General features: G+C 40.1%; 1 protein-coding gene across 1 annotated transcript in view; it reads right to left on the bottom strand.

The window, feature by feature from the left end:
* VWA8 (von Willebrand factor A domain containing 8) overlaps positions 1 to 17,272 on the bottom strand; it is a 366,373-nt gene that overhangs the window by 19,897 nt on the left and 329,204 nt on the right. The window contains exon 41 of the mRNA XM_043579664.1: positions 1,614 to 1,739. Within this exon, the coding sequence (XP_043435599.1) occupies positions 1,614 to 1,739 (126 nt within the window). The remainder of the gene's footprint in view (positions 1 to 1,613; positions 1,740 to 17,272) is intronic.

The following is a 17,272-nucleotide window of genomic DNA, read 5'->3' as shown; positions in this document are numbered from 1 at the left end:
GCCGGCCATGAGGCAGGCAGATCAGCTGGAGGCTGGGTGTGGCTCGAGGCTGTGCTGGCAGGTGGAAAGGACTGTATTTCAGTAGATGGAATTTCACATTTGTGCTGGGGCCATATGGGAGAGATTTTCCTTTAGAATATGGACCTTCCAAGGCCTAACCTAGTCTAGTAAAACTGCCTTGCTGAGGCTGTTATTCTTAAAAATAATAATCTGGAAAGATATACAAACCCCAACATGTCATTTTCATGTCATGCCTCGGAGTCAGTTACACTAGCAAGATTGAGTTGTTTTGGAAGGCCACGTTGATTCTGCTAGTGCCTTTTATGTAGTGTCCTGCAAATCATTTTCCACACAGCCTGTGAGAAATGTTCGATTCCTAAAACAAGGTTCTGTGAGAGGGCGTCTGGCAAAGAACAGAGGGAATAGATTTCATCAGTGTCTTTTGTCATTAAAAGCTTTCAGTTTCTGCTTCCTTCCAGTCGCTGCATTTCTACTTCTCTTTCCTTTTCTTGGCAGTTAAAGCATGTAAGTGGCATCTAACTGCTATTTAGCAACAACTGTCAATTAAAACATAAAGCTCCTTTAAGTTTCAGTTTGATTGTGGACTCATGCCTGCCAATTTGCAGAATTAAAAACAAAAGTACGTTTGTCGGTTTTACGTATAGGAAAAAAGGAAGAAGAAAAGTTCCAGATTATTCTGTTGTTATATGCTTGCTGTCAGGTATGAAGGCTAATGAGCAGAATTAGTAATTTCAAAAAGATTGTGTGGGTATTGGAGTGCAGTGATTTCAGACAGAATTCAGTATATTTCTTAAAAACTTGTGTCTGCCTAAATTAAGAACAGAGCCACATATGATTCCAGGACCACTCACAATTCAGATATATCTAAACACATTTGTTGACCGCAGTGAGTCAGTATAGAAAGTAGTTGTTGACTCATGCCAATGACATAGAAGTGAGTACTGCCCAAATTACCAAAAGATCCTCTCTGAATAAACATTTAAATGGAGTAAGTGACTGCTTTTCCCCACCAGTCACTGCACCCCCAGCTCTCAGTGGCTACTCAGCAATTTTGGTTATTCAGGAATACAGGAAGTCATGGGGCCCTCCAAGAGACTCAGTATTTCAACTGCTGCCATTTTTTTTTTTTTTTTGCCATGGGACTGCAAATACTTTAATATTATGGTTGTCTAAAGCTTTACATGCTACAATTGGAATTATTTAAGAGAGAATTTCTTATTTTCTAAAATTTTCTTCAGTTTTGGGATGGGCACAGATCTTTGAAGTAATAGGATAGCAGAAAACCACCAAGAGTGTTCCAGGGCTTTTACTCGCACAGTCCTCCAGGATTCATGGACACTGAGTGTCTTCAGTTTCCCCTCCCCCCAGAGGCACCCTGCTCTGTGTCCTGGGAGCTGATCTGCAGGGACAAGCATCAGCCTCTTGCTCAGCTGCAAGCTTCTGGTGGATTCTGCTGGTGGGAGGCCCTGGCAGGAGACCAGGTTGCCATATTCAGGGTTTATGGTGTTTTGATAAAGATGGCAATTCTGGAAAGCATTTGTCTGTAAAGAAGACTGAAATTTACCTGAGGCTACTAGTTCACCATTACTTACTTGTGGTTCCAGCTCACCCCGGCGTTTGTAGATGGCTTTTTCTCCAGTGAGCCCATCGATGATCTTGGCATCATCTAGTTCCCCCGTAGCTTGGTGTCTTAGCCACTGTCTTTCTTTACCTTTAGCCTACAACGACATGCACACACACAACTCCTTATTTTAATTACTTCTGCAGGGTATGTGACACATTTTCTGCATGATAAACAGGAAACACACACAGGATCTTTTTAAATAAGTGATGGTTCTGCATGAACACAGTTTCACAAATGGACTGGTCTCCGCTCTGCTGACAAAGAGTGCCCTCTGTGTAGATTTTGTCAATTTTAATTGTTTTAACACATGGAATGATAAAATGAACTCAACGCACATACGAATGGGAAAGCAGTATGCAAATGGGCCCCTGGAGAGATGTGCAAAATCCAGAAACGTAGTAGTGGCGATGCATTTCTTAAGCATTTTCTGTCACGGTACACCTAGCAGATTTCTTAGGTAACAAAATAATCAGCTTGAACTTGTTAACAATGACTGCAAGCGCAGAGAATATGTGACCTTCAGAACTCTTCCTTTCAGAAGAGAAGTTGATACTTGAGCTCTCTGTGACTTAGCGTGCAAGTGGAAACAGCTGAAAACAATAGTTCATGAACATGTTGTGTCCTCCATGTCTCCCTGATCAGAAATCTTCTGAATTGCTTTCCCAAAGGTATTTCCACATAATACTTTCCCACAATAACTTATAACTATGCCAGGTGGACCGAGAAGGTAGTTAAACAATAAAGAATGACAATATCCCAATCAAGACATAGATAGGTTTATTACAGCCAAGGACTCTATTTACATTAAGAAGTGGGAAGAATACAAAAAAAAAAAAAATCGAACTACCTTATGACCCAGCAATTGCACTACTAGGCATTTATCTAAGGGATATAGGTGTGCTGTTTAGAAGGGGCACATGCACCCCAATGTTTATAGCAATGCTATCGACAATAGCCAAAGTATGGAAGGAGCCCAAATGTCCATCGACAGATGAATAGATAAAGAAGATGTGGTGTGTGTGTGTGTGTGTGTGTGTGTGTATACATACACATATACACAATGGAGTATTACTCAGCAATAAAAAAGAATGAAATCTTGTCATTTGCAACTATGTGGATGGAACTAGAGGGTAATATGCTAAGTGAAATTAGTGAGAGAAAGACAAATATCAAATGACTTCACTCATGAGGACTTTAAGATACAAAATAGATGAACATAAGGGAAGAAAAAAATAATACAAAAGCAGGGAGGGGGACAAAACAGAAGAGACTCATAAATATGGAGAACAAACAGGGTTACTGCAGGGGCTGTGGGAGGGGGAATGGGCTAAATGGGTAAGGGGCATTAAGGAATCTACTCCTAAAATCCTTTTTGCACTATATGCTAACTAACTTGGATGTAAATTAAAAAAATAAGTAAATGAAAAAAAAAGAAGTGGGAAGAATATCTGAAACATTTTTATGTGTGCAAATGAGAGTAGTAGTTAATATCATGTGCTCTGGAGTCAGATAGCCTGGTTCCGATCCTCCCTTCCCCATGCTCAGATATCTGACCTCAAGCAAGTTACTTAGCCTGTCTGCATGTCAGTGTCCTCAGCTCTAAAATAAAGACAACACTAGTTCCTAATTTGAGTGATTGTGAAGAGTAAATGAGATACTACATGGAATTGGTTGAGAAAGAGCCTGGCAATCTATGTCAGCTGGTATCATCATCATCATCATCGCCATTATCATCAAGTGAGACACGTTAGGGACAACTAAGTGCATGTTAACTTAAGCATACTTCCATCACTGTTTCATTGGGAGTGCCTGTATGACAGTACTGTCATTGAAAATACAAAGCCAAGCTTTAGGCAGGCTTCTTTAGGCATAGACCAACCACTACACAAAGAAGCTCCACACAGTTTTACTCTAGGCAGGGCTATATAATATTAATTTCTTGTTCCTGATACCCTTGCTGCAAACAAGGGCAAAATTCCCTCATTTGAATACAAATATATTAATGTGAATGTGAAACAAAGAGAGAGAAAGTCCTAAGCAGCATAAAGTCACCACCATTTGGTGGGCAGTTAATTCCAGGAATTATCGTACATGTGCCCCTCGGGACTATGTTTTTTTTCTAATGTGTGTTCTTGGTAAGAACCCCATGATCTTGTAGGAAAATGGGATTCCTTGGAGTATAGTTCAACGTGCTCATGCAACTCTGTGAGATACACAGCTATAGGTGGTAGGAGGAAGGGGTGAACGGAGTCTTCTAGAATCCTTTCCCACTGGGCTATGAATCAGACAGACAAGTTTGACCACACAGTGCTATCCTTCTCAGGATATTTTCCTTCTCAGGGTATTATCCTTCTCAGCTTCTATTTTCCCTTCCCCATCATTCCTGATGTCTGGAGTAGGATCATTCCTCAGGTTTCCAGGATACTTCATGCTGGGAAATGGGTTTGGGGGTGAGCACTGAGGTACCTTTCAATTCTGAGATTCTATGATTCTTGGAGATACCAAACTGCAGAGCACTGGCTTCTAATGCCTTTTATAGATGAGGACAGACTTTCACAGACCAGTCTAGACTGGGGAAATAAGCACTGCAGAAAATACTAGAGAATGCGGGAGCAATACTTAGCTGTCATCAAAGTGACATGGCGGTTGTATTCTAGAGCTGGGTTAAGAGGAATATGGGATTACAACAGAAACAAGATTATGTGGCATGTAAGGTAACAGCTGTGCCACTGTTATCACTAGTCTTGATTTTCAAACTTTCATCAATACATTGACAAGGCAATGACATTGAAGAAGTTCAAGGGAACCTGTTACATTTCCAGTGATATGTAACTCAATTAAGTACAATATAGAACTCTCAACTTAACCAAATAGCATATCAAATATACCAAATATCACAGTTTTTGATAAGGCTAAAAGTTACATGTCAACCCTAAAGGAATCAAAGAGGTTCAGATAATGAGCATAGGTTATTAAAAAAGTAAAAAAAAAACAACCATTGTGTCACCTCTTAGCTCATCGTTGTTTGATTTTCTTCATTCTTATCACTGTTTACAAATGTATTATTATTTCTTTATCTCTATTATCTCTCTGCTCCATTAGAAAGTAAGGTGTATGGGATAAGAGCCCTTATGTAACTGCAGCAGAGCAGTGCTTGCTTGATACATAGTTGGTGTTCAATAAAAATTTACTGACAGAAAGTTACCACTAAGAAATGTTAAGTGATAAGCATATGATATAAAAGCATGTCTATACAGTATTATCTCCATTGTGTATGCATGTACATTATATACATGCAAAGAAAAATATGCAGGAGAAAACAAAACATTAATAGCCATGGTTATTTTGGGGTTGTGAAGTTATGGATGATAACTGTTTTCTTTAATTTTATTTTTTTTAATGTTTATTTTTGAGAGAGAGAAAGAGAGAGAGAGAGAGAGAGAGAGAGAGAGAGAGAGAGAGAGAAAGGAGCAGGGAGCGGCAGAGAGAGAGGGAGACACAGAATCTGAAGCAGGCTCCAGGCTCCGAGCTGTCAGCACAGAGTGTGATGTGGGGCTGGAACTCATGGACTGTGAGATCATAACCTGAGCTGAAGTCGGATGCTTAACCTACTGAGCCACCCAGGTGCCCCTTTTAATTTCTATATTTTCTAATTTTCATATAATGAACTCATGAGTTTTATAATCTGAAATAAGCAAAAATGAGTTCTTTTTTTTCTCAAAAGTTTTAAAACAATTCCTTTATATTTTAATGAAATATTATCTTTGAGACCAGTTTGCAAGTTATGGAAAGCAAGGCTTCTCAAACTTTAATGTGCATACAAATAACTTACAGATCTTGACCAAATGCAATTAAAAATTTTTTTTAAATGTTTTATTTAATTTTAGGGAGAGAGACAGAATGTGAGCAGGGGCAGAGCAGAGAGAGGGGGAGACACAGAATCTGAAGCAGGCTCCAGGCTCTGAGCTGTCCACGCAGAGCCTGACATGGGACCTCAACTCATGGACTGTGGGATCATGACCTGAGCTGAAGTCGGATGCTTAACCGACTGAGCCACCCAGGAGCCCCACAAAATGCAATTTTTGATTCAGTAGGTTTTGTTAAATAACTGGTCTAACATCACTGCAGAATTTTTTTGCTAATAATTAGTAAAAATGATAAAAAGGGGTCCTTTTTAGGAGACCTATTAATGCCCTTGGTAGGGAGGCTACAGAATTGTAAAATGCTTACTTTTCTCTTAGAATATTATGTTTGTCTGCTGTGTCTGGATTCAGCATCATGTAAGAACCTAGGGATTTTAGGTCTTAATTTTCTTATGCCGATGTTGTTTCTTTTCCTATATATGATTATCATCCTGTAATGTGCTCTCTAGCTTGAAGACTATTTCTATTATGTGTGCCAATGGAAGGAAAAAAAAACTTAGTAAAATTTGGGGTGAGAGTAAGAGAAAGAATATGCTTTTTCCAATTAATATGCTATCCCTTTCTTCTTTTTGGGGGTCAGCTTTTATTTTTTTTAAGTTTATTTATTTTGAGAGAGAGAGAGAGAGAGAGAGAGAGAGAGAGAGAAGGGCCAGAGAGAGGGAGACAGAAAGAGAACCCCAAGTAGGCTCTGCACTGTCAGCAGGGAGTCCAATGCAGGGTTCGGACTCACAAATCACGAGATCATGACCTGAGCTGAAATCAAGAGTCAGTCGCTTAACCAACTGAGCTACCCAGGTGCCCTGGGGTCAGCTTTTAAAATTTAATTATAACACACTTTTAGTAAAGTATATGATTCTTAAATGTAGAGCTCAATGAACTTTAAAAGTGAACATGGGAGCCCGGGTGGCTCAGTTGGTTAAGTGTCTGACTCTTGATTTTGGTTCAGGCCATGATCTCATGGTTTGTGAGTTCGAGCCCCGCATCGGGCTCTGTGCTGATGGCACAGAGCCTGCTTGGGATTCTGTCTCTCCCTCTCTCTCTCTCTGCCCCCACCCTGCTTGTACACGCCTTCTCATTCTTTCTCTCTCTCACTCTCAAAATACATAAAATATACATTAAAAAATAAAAGTGAACACCCCATGTAACCACCTGTATGTCCACAGCCCCCCAGGGCTCCTTCTGGAATTTATTTTCCTCCTGCCAAAGGTGACCTCCTATTCTGACTTCTATCAGCATGGATTAGGTTTGTCTGGCTTTGGACTTCATAAAAATGGAATCACACAGTAGGTATTCTTTTCTGTCTGGCTTCTCTGGCTCAACATAACTCCTGTGAGGTTCCCTATGTAGCTGTGGAGCAGCCCTTTATTCTCTCTCACTGCTCTAATGATATTCAATCCTATGATTTAGTCGTAATTTATCCACTCTACAATGGCACTGTTTCCAGTTTGGGGCTATTACGAGTCATGGCGCCAGGAGTGTTCCTGAACATGTCTTTGGAGCAGATGTGTGTGTATTTCTGTTGGGTAGGAATCCTGGATACATTCAGCTGTTGTAGATACTGCTAAACAGTTTTCTAAGGTGTTTTTTCCAATTTACATCTCCATGAGCAGTGTATAAGCAAGTCTCATTTGCTTATATCCTCACCAACACTTGACACTGGTGGCTTTTTAAAAAAGATTTTTAGCCATTCTGGTGGGTATATAGTATATTCCCTTCCTTTTTATCTGTGGAAAAACAAATTTTGGTTCTGCGTGTCATTGGTATTTTTAAGGAACATGAACCAGTAGTTTCTGATTTTGAGAAGTGAAAATATGTGCTAGCGTTTTGATCCAGAACTACTGGGCACAAAGACATTTTCATAATAGTAGCACTATTAGTTTTCAAGTCTAGAACTTGCAGATAAATACGGGCAGATAATTTATTATCTGTCATCTAGCCAGCCCACCAATATTTGGAAATTCACAACAGGAAGAGGCCTGTCAGAATGGATACTCTTGGAAGCAAGGGGCAAGTGGGGGAGCACTTGAAAAAGTTACTGTGGGATGGAACAGAAATATTTATTATTATAGACTGTGTATTGTATCTCAGCGAGATACATCCTTAACAAGTAAGTTCCTATTGTATTTAAATATATGCTTTCATTTATAACAAAGGGCCAAACATGATCTTTATTGTATATTCCTATTGCAAATATTCTTATAAATATGTCCATCTGTTTTGTATTATGCAATACATCCAAACTAATGAGAACTTATTATACATAAAGCTATGTTTCCCTAGTAAAAATATATGTTACAGGCTTTCTAGAAAAAAAAAACATAGTTTTATTATGTTCATGTAAGGGACGTTTAAGACTAATTGAAATGCTCAGAGGATGACGTATTCTGGTTAATTCATTTTCTGGGAAAAAAACTGGTTAACCAGAAAGCACACACACACTCATCTGTAGCAGTGAGGACATTAGGAGGAATACACTTGACAAAAACCAGTTATCTTGTGGTTTGTGACCCTCGATCTTGTGATTTTGGCACTGAAAGTATTCTGATTAACCTTAAGTCTTCACTTATCTGGGTTACGGTTACTCACGACTTCCTTTACCTATAAACTCTACAAGTAAGTCAGTTTTCTCTTATTCCTTCAAAATTTAATGAAGAGATTAGAAAGATTTAAGTAGCAGTTTTTGTAGAAAGCACATACATTCTATAGAATAAAGCATAGAGATATTCACCAATAAACATTGTGTCAATGAATAAATGTAATGGGTGTTTGAGGATACGTGCCTGGGAACAATGATTCTTTTATTAAACATTATTAGCTCCCATTATTTTTAACATTTAGTCATGTTCCACCAAGATATACTTTTTATGTTAATCTGCACAGTTAAAAAAAACATGCTGGATTGAGGTAAACTTTTATACAGTATTTATAAAATGACAAATTATAAATCAATGGAAACAATAAAAAATTTTCTCTGTGGTTCTCAGTATTTTGACATAGCAAAAAATATTTTCCTAAATACCTGTTAGGTTGCTGGCTGCTCTAAATGGTGGAAACAGTGTTGCCCAGACAAGAGAAGATGCAGACCTTCCTTTTTAAGGAGTCCCCCGGTTCTTGAAGGGACATCTCATGGCAAGGTTAACTAGTGATTCATGTACTTAACAAAGACGACCTTTGTTAGAAGAGTCTGTTCTCTTGGATGCCGATGTGGAACTAAACTATGACTTTGAGTTACCACTTACCGTCATTTTATAATTTGTTTTTATGAATAAAGAAACTGGGACCTACACACGTCAGTGTGCATGTACAGAGGCGATATAAACTTAACGGTTCAAAACTGAGCCCCAGATCCAGCCCCCTGCTTTCCCCCAGTCCTCACCTCAGTGAAAGGCAGCAGGTAGCCCCAATCTTTGGGCTGTTCGGGCCACAGGACGACAGGCATCTTTGCTTCCTCTTTCTTTCATAGCTCATGCCTAGTGGGCCGGCCAACCCCCGTGGCTTCCCATGTACCCACCGTCTCTTCCCGTGGCCGGGCCTATTCCCAGTGCAAACACCTTTCTCTCTCCCCTGGACTGCTGCCGTAGCCTCTTCCCTGGCCTCCCTGCCTCCTTGCCTCTCTCCTGGCCCCCATGGTCCTCTCTCAACACAGGAATGAGAAGAATCTTTAGAAAAACACATTGTAATTTGCAGGCAACTCATAAAAAGAAAAATTCCGGCATGATTAAATTTTTTAAAAGCCCAACTGAACTTCTCTTTCTCTAGTTATTTTCAGGAATGAAGTAGTATTTGTCTCTGTTGCACGTAGTACAAATGATCACACTTTTCGCTTACTTCTGTCCCTCATGTGTAACAACTTCTTGATTGTTGTTTCATTTTTGAGGTACCATGAGAATTTAGGCCCCGCTTATTACTATTATCATTAAATTCACATTTTAATATTGTGCATCTTTTTCAAAGCACTATTCTTGATATTTGAGTTTTCTTCGAAACGCATTTTCCACAATTATTTAGAACTGATTCTGTGTTTAACTGAATTCTGAGGTTCATTGCTAGTTCTTCTACGCCATGAATTTCCCATTCTTAAAGAATTCAGATTCTCTTCTTAATTGGCTGGAATATTTATGCATATGTGCTTACATACGTATGTGTGTGTACATGTGTGTATATATATTTACCTCAAAATCATTTTCAAAAAGAGTACTTAAGTACTTAAGTCTCTCGATATTTGAAAATGTCTTTCTATCTCTTTGTACTTTGGCTGAGTATAGCATTCTCAGGTCACAACTTTCCCTTGTCCCCCAGATCTTGCAAACATTCTGACAACTAATGTAAGATTAATTTGTCTCTAATAATAGCTTGTTTTTTGTCTGCTGGTATTCTTTTCGGATATTTTCTTTGTTTCTGAGATGTTAACGTTCCATGAAGCTGTAAAAAGGCACTTACCTCTTTTCATTATTTTTGCCTGGTACTCAGTGAAGTTGTTTTCATCCCTAGATTTAGGCCAGTCTTTAGCTCGGTGCAGTTTATGTTGTTGTTGTTGTTGTTGTTGTTGTTACTTTGATTATTGCTTATGTGTTCCTTTTGGTCCTCTTTGGGAATATCATTGGCTCATACAGCGTGTATTTACTGCACAACTTCTACGTGCCAGGGTTCTACGTTTGGGGATGGATCATGGCTCTGTGTGTTAGCTCTCTGCTCTGTTTTTATTGATCAGCTTTCTTTTGTTTTTTATCTCTTTATTTCCTCTACAGTCTGGAATAACAATTCCAAGTTTCCACTCATGTTAGTACTTAGACTTAGGACTGGATTGAGTCTGTTCCTTCTACTTTTAATGTAGATTTCACTTTTGGCATTGCATTTTTAGTTTTTAAAATAATCTTTCCTTATTGCATTCAACTCCCTTATTATTTCTGCTTGCTTCTTAGCCAGACCCTTTTAAATCTACGTCTCATTTCACATACTTCAAGTTTCTTTGAATTGTGAGAACACAAAGCAGATGTTTTCTAAAAATCCAGTGTTTTCTGAAGAAAATATTCTAGCCCAGTGGCACCTTCTGCCTTTACATCTTGGATGCTTGTTACTCTATCTCACTGCAGAATCATTTCATAGATCCCACGTCATTTCATTTTTGGGTGTTCCTATTCTTGAATGATGAGATGGCCCCACAAAACTGTTTAGGAACAGACTGGATAGACTCTCCTTTCTTGTATTCACTTACCATTTTGTTATTATTAGAGTTCTCCTTGAAGATTTTGAACTGGTGTCCGTAGTGGAACTAAATCTATTTACTACTTAGCTCAGGAACTCAGTAGGGAAGGAGTTGGAACTGTGGACAGTCGCAGCATGAGAACTTCATCTCCACATCATTTCTTACTGTTTGGCAAAGCCATCACAATGGGGCCACTTGGCATTTGTTTCATCTTGTCTTCAGGCCAAGTATAAGTTAAGGCTGGGCTGGCCCCTTTCCCGGTGTTATTCCCCTTCCAGCTTTCTGTTTGTCGTAGCCACTGCATAAAATCTAGATCTCCCCAGCCCCACTGCTCCCAGTGTTGCTACTTTCAACTGCTTCTGCTTGGCAGTGACAAAATGGAGGTCAAGTGATCTGCTTCCCACCAGCTTTAGGGCTCTCGCGTCTACTCTCCACCTCGCCAAGTAGGGGATGTCAGTTTGATTCTGTTGGGTTTCATGCACTTCCTTCCTAGTAATGCCATTCCTTAGGGAGGTTTTTGAGTTGTTGCTAGTGCTACCATTCACAAGAGCTCATCACAATCCATTTAGCAAATATTCTTCAAAGCTTCTTGCACGTCACTAGCACTATTCCCTAATTTCTGCTGTCATATGGTTTTTCACTGTTTACAGCTTTTTGTTATTTCAACATTTTCATGGTCATCCGGTGAAGACTGAGTTAGATGCCTGTGCTCAAGTAGCCTAGAAGTCAGGACTGTATTTGATGGCTGCTCTTTGTCCATGTTGTCCCCTAGTGGCTATGGATGCCTTGTGCTGAGTGATGAGCCGTTAGGGTGCTAAGAAGAGTAACTGGCATCTTACTCTTCTCCCCAACATGCAGATGTTCCTTGACATGCTGTTTCCACCTTTGCTCTCTCTGCTCTGTAGTCTCAACCTTAGTCAACACACCTTCTCTCTTGGCGTGGGCTGTTGCTCTACACAGATGATGATAAGAATGCAGATGTAGATATGCATGTGGATATGCAACACTATCTGGTCCTCACCTTGCTCCTGAACTCCAGATTCACATCTTCAACTCTTCAAATCTCACACCTGACATTTTTACGTAGGAGTCCCAGTAGTGAGAGAAACATGATAACATCCAAAGCAAACATCTGCTTTCTCCACAAGCCTCTCCTCTTCCTGGCTTCCTTATTTCTGGCCTCTAGGGCTTGAAAACCTCACTGTTCCCCTTACCTCACGTTCGATCAGTCACTGTCTTCTTACCTATCTTCTTGTTCAGCCTCCAAACTGTCCCACCCTTTCTATTTTTCACTTTGATTGGTCTGGTTCGGGTTCTTATCACTTGTCACCTGGATAACTGAAGTAATTTTAATAATTTGGTTTCCAGGTTCCCCCACCTCTCTCTTTTCTTTCTCTGACACTTGCTTTTTCCATGGCTTTGAAGCCTCCTAAAGAAGATGTAACTAACTATACCACTCCCTTTCTCAGTCATGTTCACACTCTTCACTGCTTATAGAATTCAGTTAGCATGGTGCTCTAGGCCCTTGGGGGTTCACCTTCTCCTTCATTTTCTCTCCCACTACCCCCAGCCTCATCCCCAAACTCTGAGCTCTCGTCTCTAGGCAGTTTGTCACTCTCCAAATAGCCTTGTATTCAAGGCTTCTTCCTCTGCTCATAGATTCCTTCTGTCCAGCCCAGAGCTATGCAAACTGCCTTTGGTGAGTAAACGCTTGTTACTGGTCCATGATGAAATCAGTAACAGAAATGAACAGTAAGCATTTAAAAACTTGTACAGCAATTTGAAAAAGTGCTTTCATGCTTGCTGAATCTCATATTAAGTAATATGGGTTTGTATCTTGTATGCTAATTTTTACATCTTTTTTTTTCAGTAGTTCATTTCTGTTTTATTTTATAAAAGCCTCAGCCCATGATTGATGAACAATACTTGGCCTCTCTCCACAGAAGGTTTGAGAAGCTCTGGTCAAGGCTGTCCTTCCATGCCAATCCTTAGAAGAGTTACCAATTAAAACCATGATCATCCTTCATGGTCCAGCTCAAGTGGCACTTCCTCTGAGTTTTCCCTAACTGTGCAACCTAGAAATTGCACACACATTTGTCTACATAACACAGCACTTTATTTAAAACACTGCTGTGGCATTCACCATATTGCGTCTTCTATTATAACTACACATGTATCTTCTTTCCTAGGTCAGTCACTGAAGGCAAGAACCCTTAGGCAAAAGAGATATCCAATAAATGTCTACTGGATGAAATACAGTTATTATCAACTAAATAAAAGGAATGGGGAAATGCTTTCCATTCTTTAGATATGAGCGAAGTGGGTGCTCAGAATAGCGTCTAAATTCCTTGCCTGGCACCTACCTGCCTCTTAGCCCCAAGTCTCTGTATGCATTTTTGGCTGAATGGAATCCTGCTCATACTGGAGACCAGCCCTCAGCATACCCCTGAGACTGCACAGTGTCATGCTTTTGTCTATGCCATATTCTCTGCTGGGGCACTTTTTCACTTTCCTTTAACTGGTTAATACTTGTGTATCCTTCAAGAGCCAGCTCATGTGTCCTTTCCTGAAAAATCCATCCTGGAATCTCTTTCCTCTGGGCTTCCACTGCATTCTACGCATCTGTCTACCAAGACACCATATTCAACTGAAACCATGTGTTCAGGTACCTGTCTTTCCCACTCCTCAAAACTACAGCCCTCTTGAGTACAAGGACAGTATCCTATGAATCTTTTTGCCCTCAGTGCCAAGCACAGTGCATGCCAAATGTTAATGTTCATTTTGAACTACTAAAGGAAAAAAAAGGAACATAATTGTTGGTTCACGGAGATATCATGCTAGCGAAAGCAGTCAGGGAAAGGCTAATTTCGTTCAGCCTGAGAATGAAATTAGCCTGATTGTAGATCAGCAAAACACTGGAGAGAAGATATGATTAAAATCAGTGGCTTCTTGTGGAATGGGTATTTTCTTTTGTTAGGGAATGCTGGAATCAAGAGATTCAGATTCTGAACCAAGTATAATTGAATTTATTATAAATTCTATTCTAATAAGAAGATTCTTGCTATCGATTCATAAAAGGTCCAATAAAACCAGGACTCTATGATATTCCATGATCCAGTCAAGAAGCAGAGAGGTCACTGGTGATGGCTATCTCAACTGAGAAGAAGGACACATGTTGCAAAGACACACTCACTGAAGCAGACATTAGCAGGAGTGGCAACAACATTCCTTTTCCTCAAATCTCAGCACAGCCACCCGGGATCAATGCGTGGGCTCGAAAATGTACTTTGAAAAGTCATTTCAAATGATGATTTGCTAGTTCCTGGCCAGACTTTCTGCTGTTCACCAAGGAAACACCCATAGTTACTGGGATTACACAGCAACCTCAACACAGCTGGGAGCTATTAGTCAATCGGAGCCACACAGGACTGGCAGAAGATGGCGAAAAGGGGACCAAACAAAGCCATCTTGTTTTGGTAACAATCTGAAGATTCATATTCCGCAGGAGGCCCTGTCTGTCCTTGGCCAGTTGCTGCGTTTTCAGCTAGCACATCTCTCTAAACTGAGGACTAGAAGGCTCACCTGAGAATAACACTCCTGTGGGTTTCAAAAATACCTACATGCAATAAGGGAAGCACTTGGCAATGCTACGTCGGCATCAGGATAATGATGCAAAGTGCGTTGTGAGCATAGGTGAGAATGATACTTCTCACAGAATTGTAGAGTTGGCAGCAGATAACAGAGGCCTCACAGGTAATAGGGACCCAAGCTCTGGGCCCAGATACCTGGTTCACTAGCCACATGACCCAGGGCAAGTTACATCATCTTTCTAGTCTTCCGTTTACTCAAAATATCTACAGGATATTGCAGGAACAAAATATCTACATTTCAGAAGAAATGTAGAACATAGTCCTTACTGCTTATCATAAGGATTAAATAGCATAATGAATGTAAAGCATTTAACTGGCTTGCAGTCCACGCTGATGAATATTAGCAAATACAACGGAAGTAATGATGAAACAAATTCTTCTGTGGAGAACGCTATGTGCCAGGCATTGTTTTAAATGGTTTACATGTCTCATCTGAATTAATCTGCATAACTGCCTTATTATCTGTCATTCTATTTTACAGAACCCAGGCTGTCTGGCTCCAGGGCTGGCACTATTAGTCACTAAGTGATGACAATGATGATGATGATGGTGGTGGTGGTGGTGGTAGTGGTGATGATGGTGATGGAAGAGATCTTGATAATGATGTTGATAATGTAAGGCAACTAGTAGAGTCTCTGGCACATTGTAATTGCTCAGTAAATGTTTGCTGTTATTAAAATGCTTGTATTATTTGTGAAGAGTTGTAGGGATGGTAGTTCTACAACCATTTTAGGTACTCATCCAAGGATTACATCACTTTTATTCCCTTTCTTATATCTTAAAACTCTTTCTTGCTATTATTTAAGCCTATTTTCTCTTTTTCAGATTTCCAAGGAAGAAGAGAAGAAAAACATCCCTGAAATAATTACTCTATTTGAGGATATCTAGAAAGTTATGGATCCCCTTATGGTTTTTTTAATAGGTGCCAATTTCTTGTTTTCCATCCATTTCATCTTATTTGTTGCTTTTCTTTGAGCCCTTCACAGTTTTCTTTCACCTCTCTCTTGAGGGTGGAAAGCAAAACTGGGCAGTTTCTGATGCTGGTCTCATTGCTGTGGACTTTAGCAGAAGGGTCATTCCTTAACGATAACCCTAATTCTAACCCAGGTGTAAGTGGATTCCTACTTGAAGAAGTCACAGTAGTGGGTCTGCCTTTTCGTCCTTTGGCTGATCTGGTGAACATAATATCATTTATCTCAAAGAGCTGATGTGAAGATTGAATGTGGTGATGTCTGTAAAAGTAACTATAGCCTGGTGCCCAATGAATACCAGTCAAGACATGAACTAATACCAGATGAGGATTCTCATCCCTTCAATTAAAAATATATTCGCGGGGTGCTTGGGTGGCTCAGTCGGTTAAGTGTTTGACTTCAGCTCAGGTCATGATCTCACAGTTTGTGGGTTCAAGCCCCACGTCAGGCTCTGTGTTGACAGCTCAGAGCCTGGAGCCTATTTCAGATTCTGTGTCTCCCTCCATCTCTGCCCCTCCCCTACTTGCACTCTGTCTGTCTCTCTCAAAAATAAACATTAAAACATTTTTAAAAAAAATAAATAAAATAAAAATGTATTCTTGTATTTCTCTCCAGTACTATGAGTAATCTAATGGCCTATTTGTACACAGGGTAAAACCCAGTGTTGTCTGCATGTTCTCATGGAAGCTAGGGCCAGATCATGATCTGGTCTTTGTGATTTTGATAGCCTTCTCCTTTGCCACTGTCCCCCACCATGTACATGTGCTTCAGAGTCAAACTGAACAACCTGCACTTGTACATCACGTGTCCTATGTCTGGAATGCCCTGATTCCTCAACCATCTGGAAAATCCTTAGCCTCTTTCAAGTGTGAACTCAAGCATTACTTTCTCCACGAAGCCCTTCTTCATTCATTCCATAGAATCATGCACATATTTCCCTACGAATGTAAGAAATCATTTGCCTATTTGTCTTCTTTGAAATCCTTCTTTGAGGGCAGGGGCTGCATTTTATTTTTCTTTTTTAAAAATTTTTTTGTTTGCATTTATTTATTTTTGAGAAACAGAGTGAGACAAAGCGTGAGCGGAGGAGGGGCAGAAAGAGAGGGAGACACAGAATCTGAAGCAGGCTCCAGGCTCTGAGCAAGTGGTCAGCACAGAGCCTGATGCAGGGCTCGAACCCACAAACTGTGAGATCATGACCTGAGCTGAAGTTGGACGCTCAACTGACTGAGTCACCCAGGAGCCCCTGCACTTTATTTTTCTATCCCTAATGTCTGGTGTGCATCAAGAACTTAGGAAATGAATGACTGACTAAACCACTCATTCTTCAGTTTTAATATAAACACTATCTCTTGTTGCCCTCATCTCGTGTGAACCACTCATTTCAGCTCTTATTCACCTTTTGCCTTGCCATGGAGATCAGAGCCCACCTAGAAGTTGCCTTCGATGCCCAGGGTGGTGAGCACTGGTAAAGTGAGTGCCTTTACTGGAAAAAATCCAACCATTCAATGTTACTTTGTTCACCCAATTTGCATATGGATTTATTTTTTTAAAGCAAATTCTCCAAATAACAAGTCTTTGCTTAGGAAATATTGAAGCATCTTAATTAGTGTTTTAAGGGGAAAGAGCAAATATTAACTTATTCTGAGGAAACCACAGTCTAAAACTGAAAAAACAGGCAGGCAATGCAGGGGCAGGGGGAGCATCGGAGGAGATGCCAGGAGACATAGAGAGTGCACAGTCTGGATGATCAGAAATGTACCTCTGTCTATAGTCAACAACAGTGAAATGATTTGTAGGAAAAGAATTCTATCTGTGGATTTCTAGTAGAGGTGGGACGCTCATAGATCTTATATATAGGGGAATCAGGGAGTCTG

This window comes from Prionailurus bengalensis, chromosome A1 (genome assembly GCF_016509475.1).
Source record: "Prionailurus bengalensis isolate Pbe53 chromosome A1, Fcat_Pben_1.1_paternal_pri, whole genome shotgun sequence".
In the NCBI taxonomy this organism is placed as follows: Eukaryota; Metazoa; Chordata; class Mammalia; order Carnivora; family Felidae; genus Prionailurus; species Prionailurus bengalensis.
This window is presented reverse-complemented; position numbering and strand designations above follow the sequence as displayed.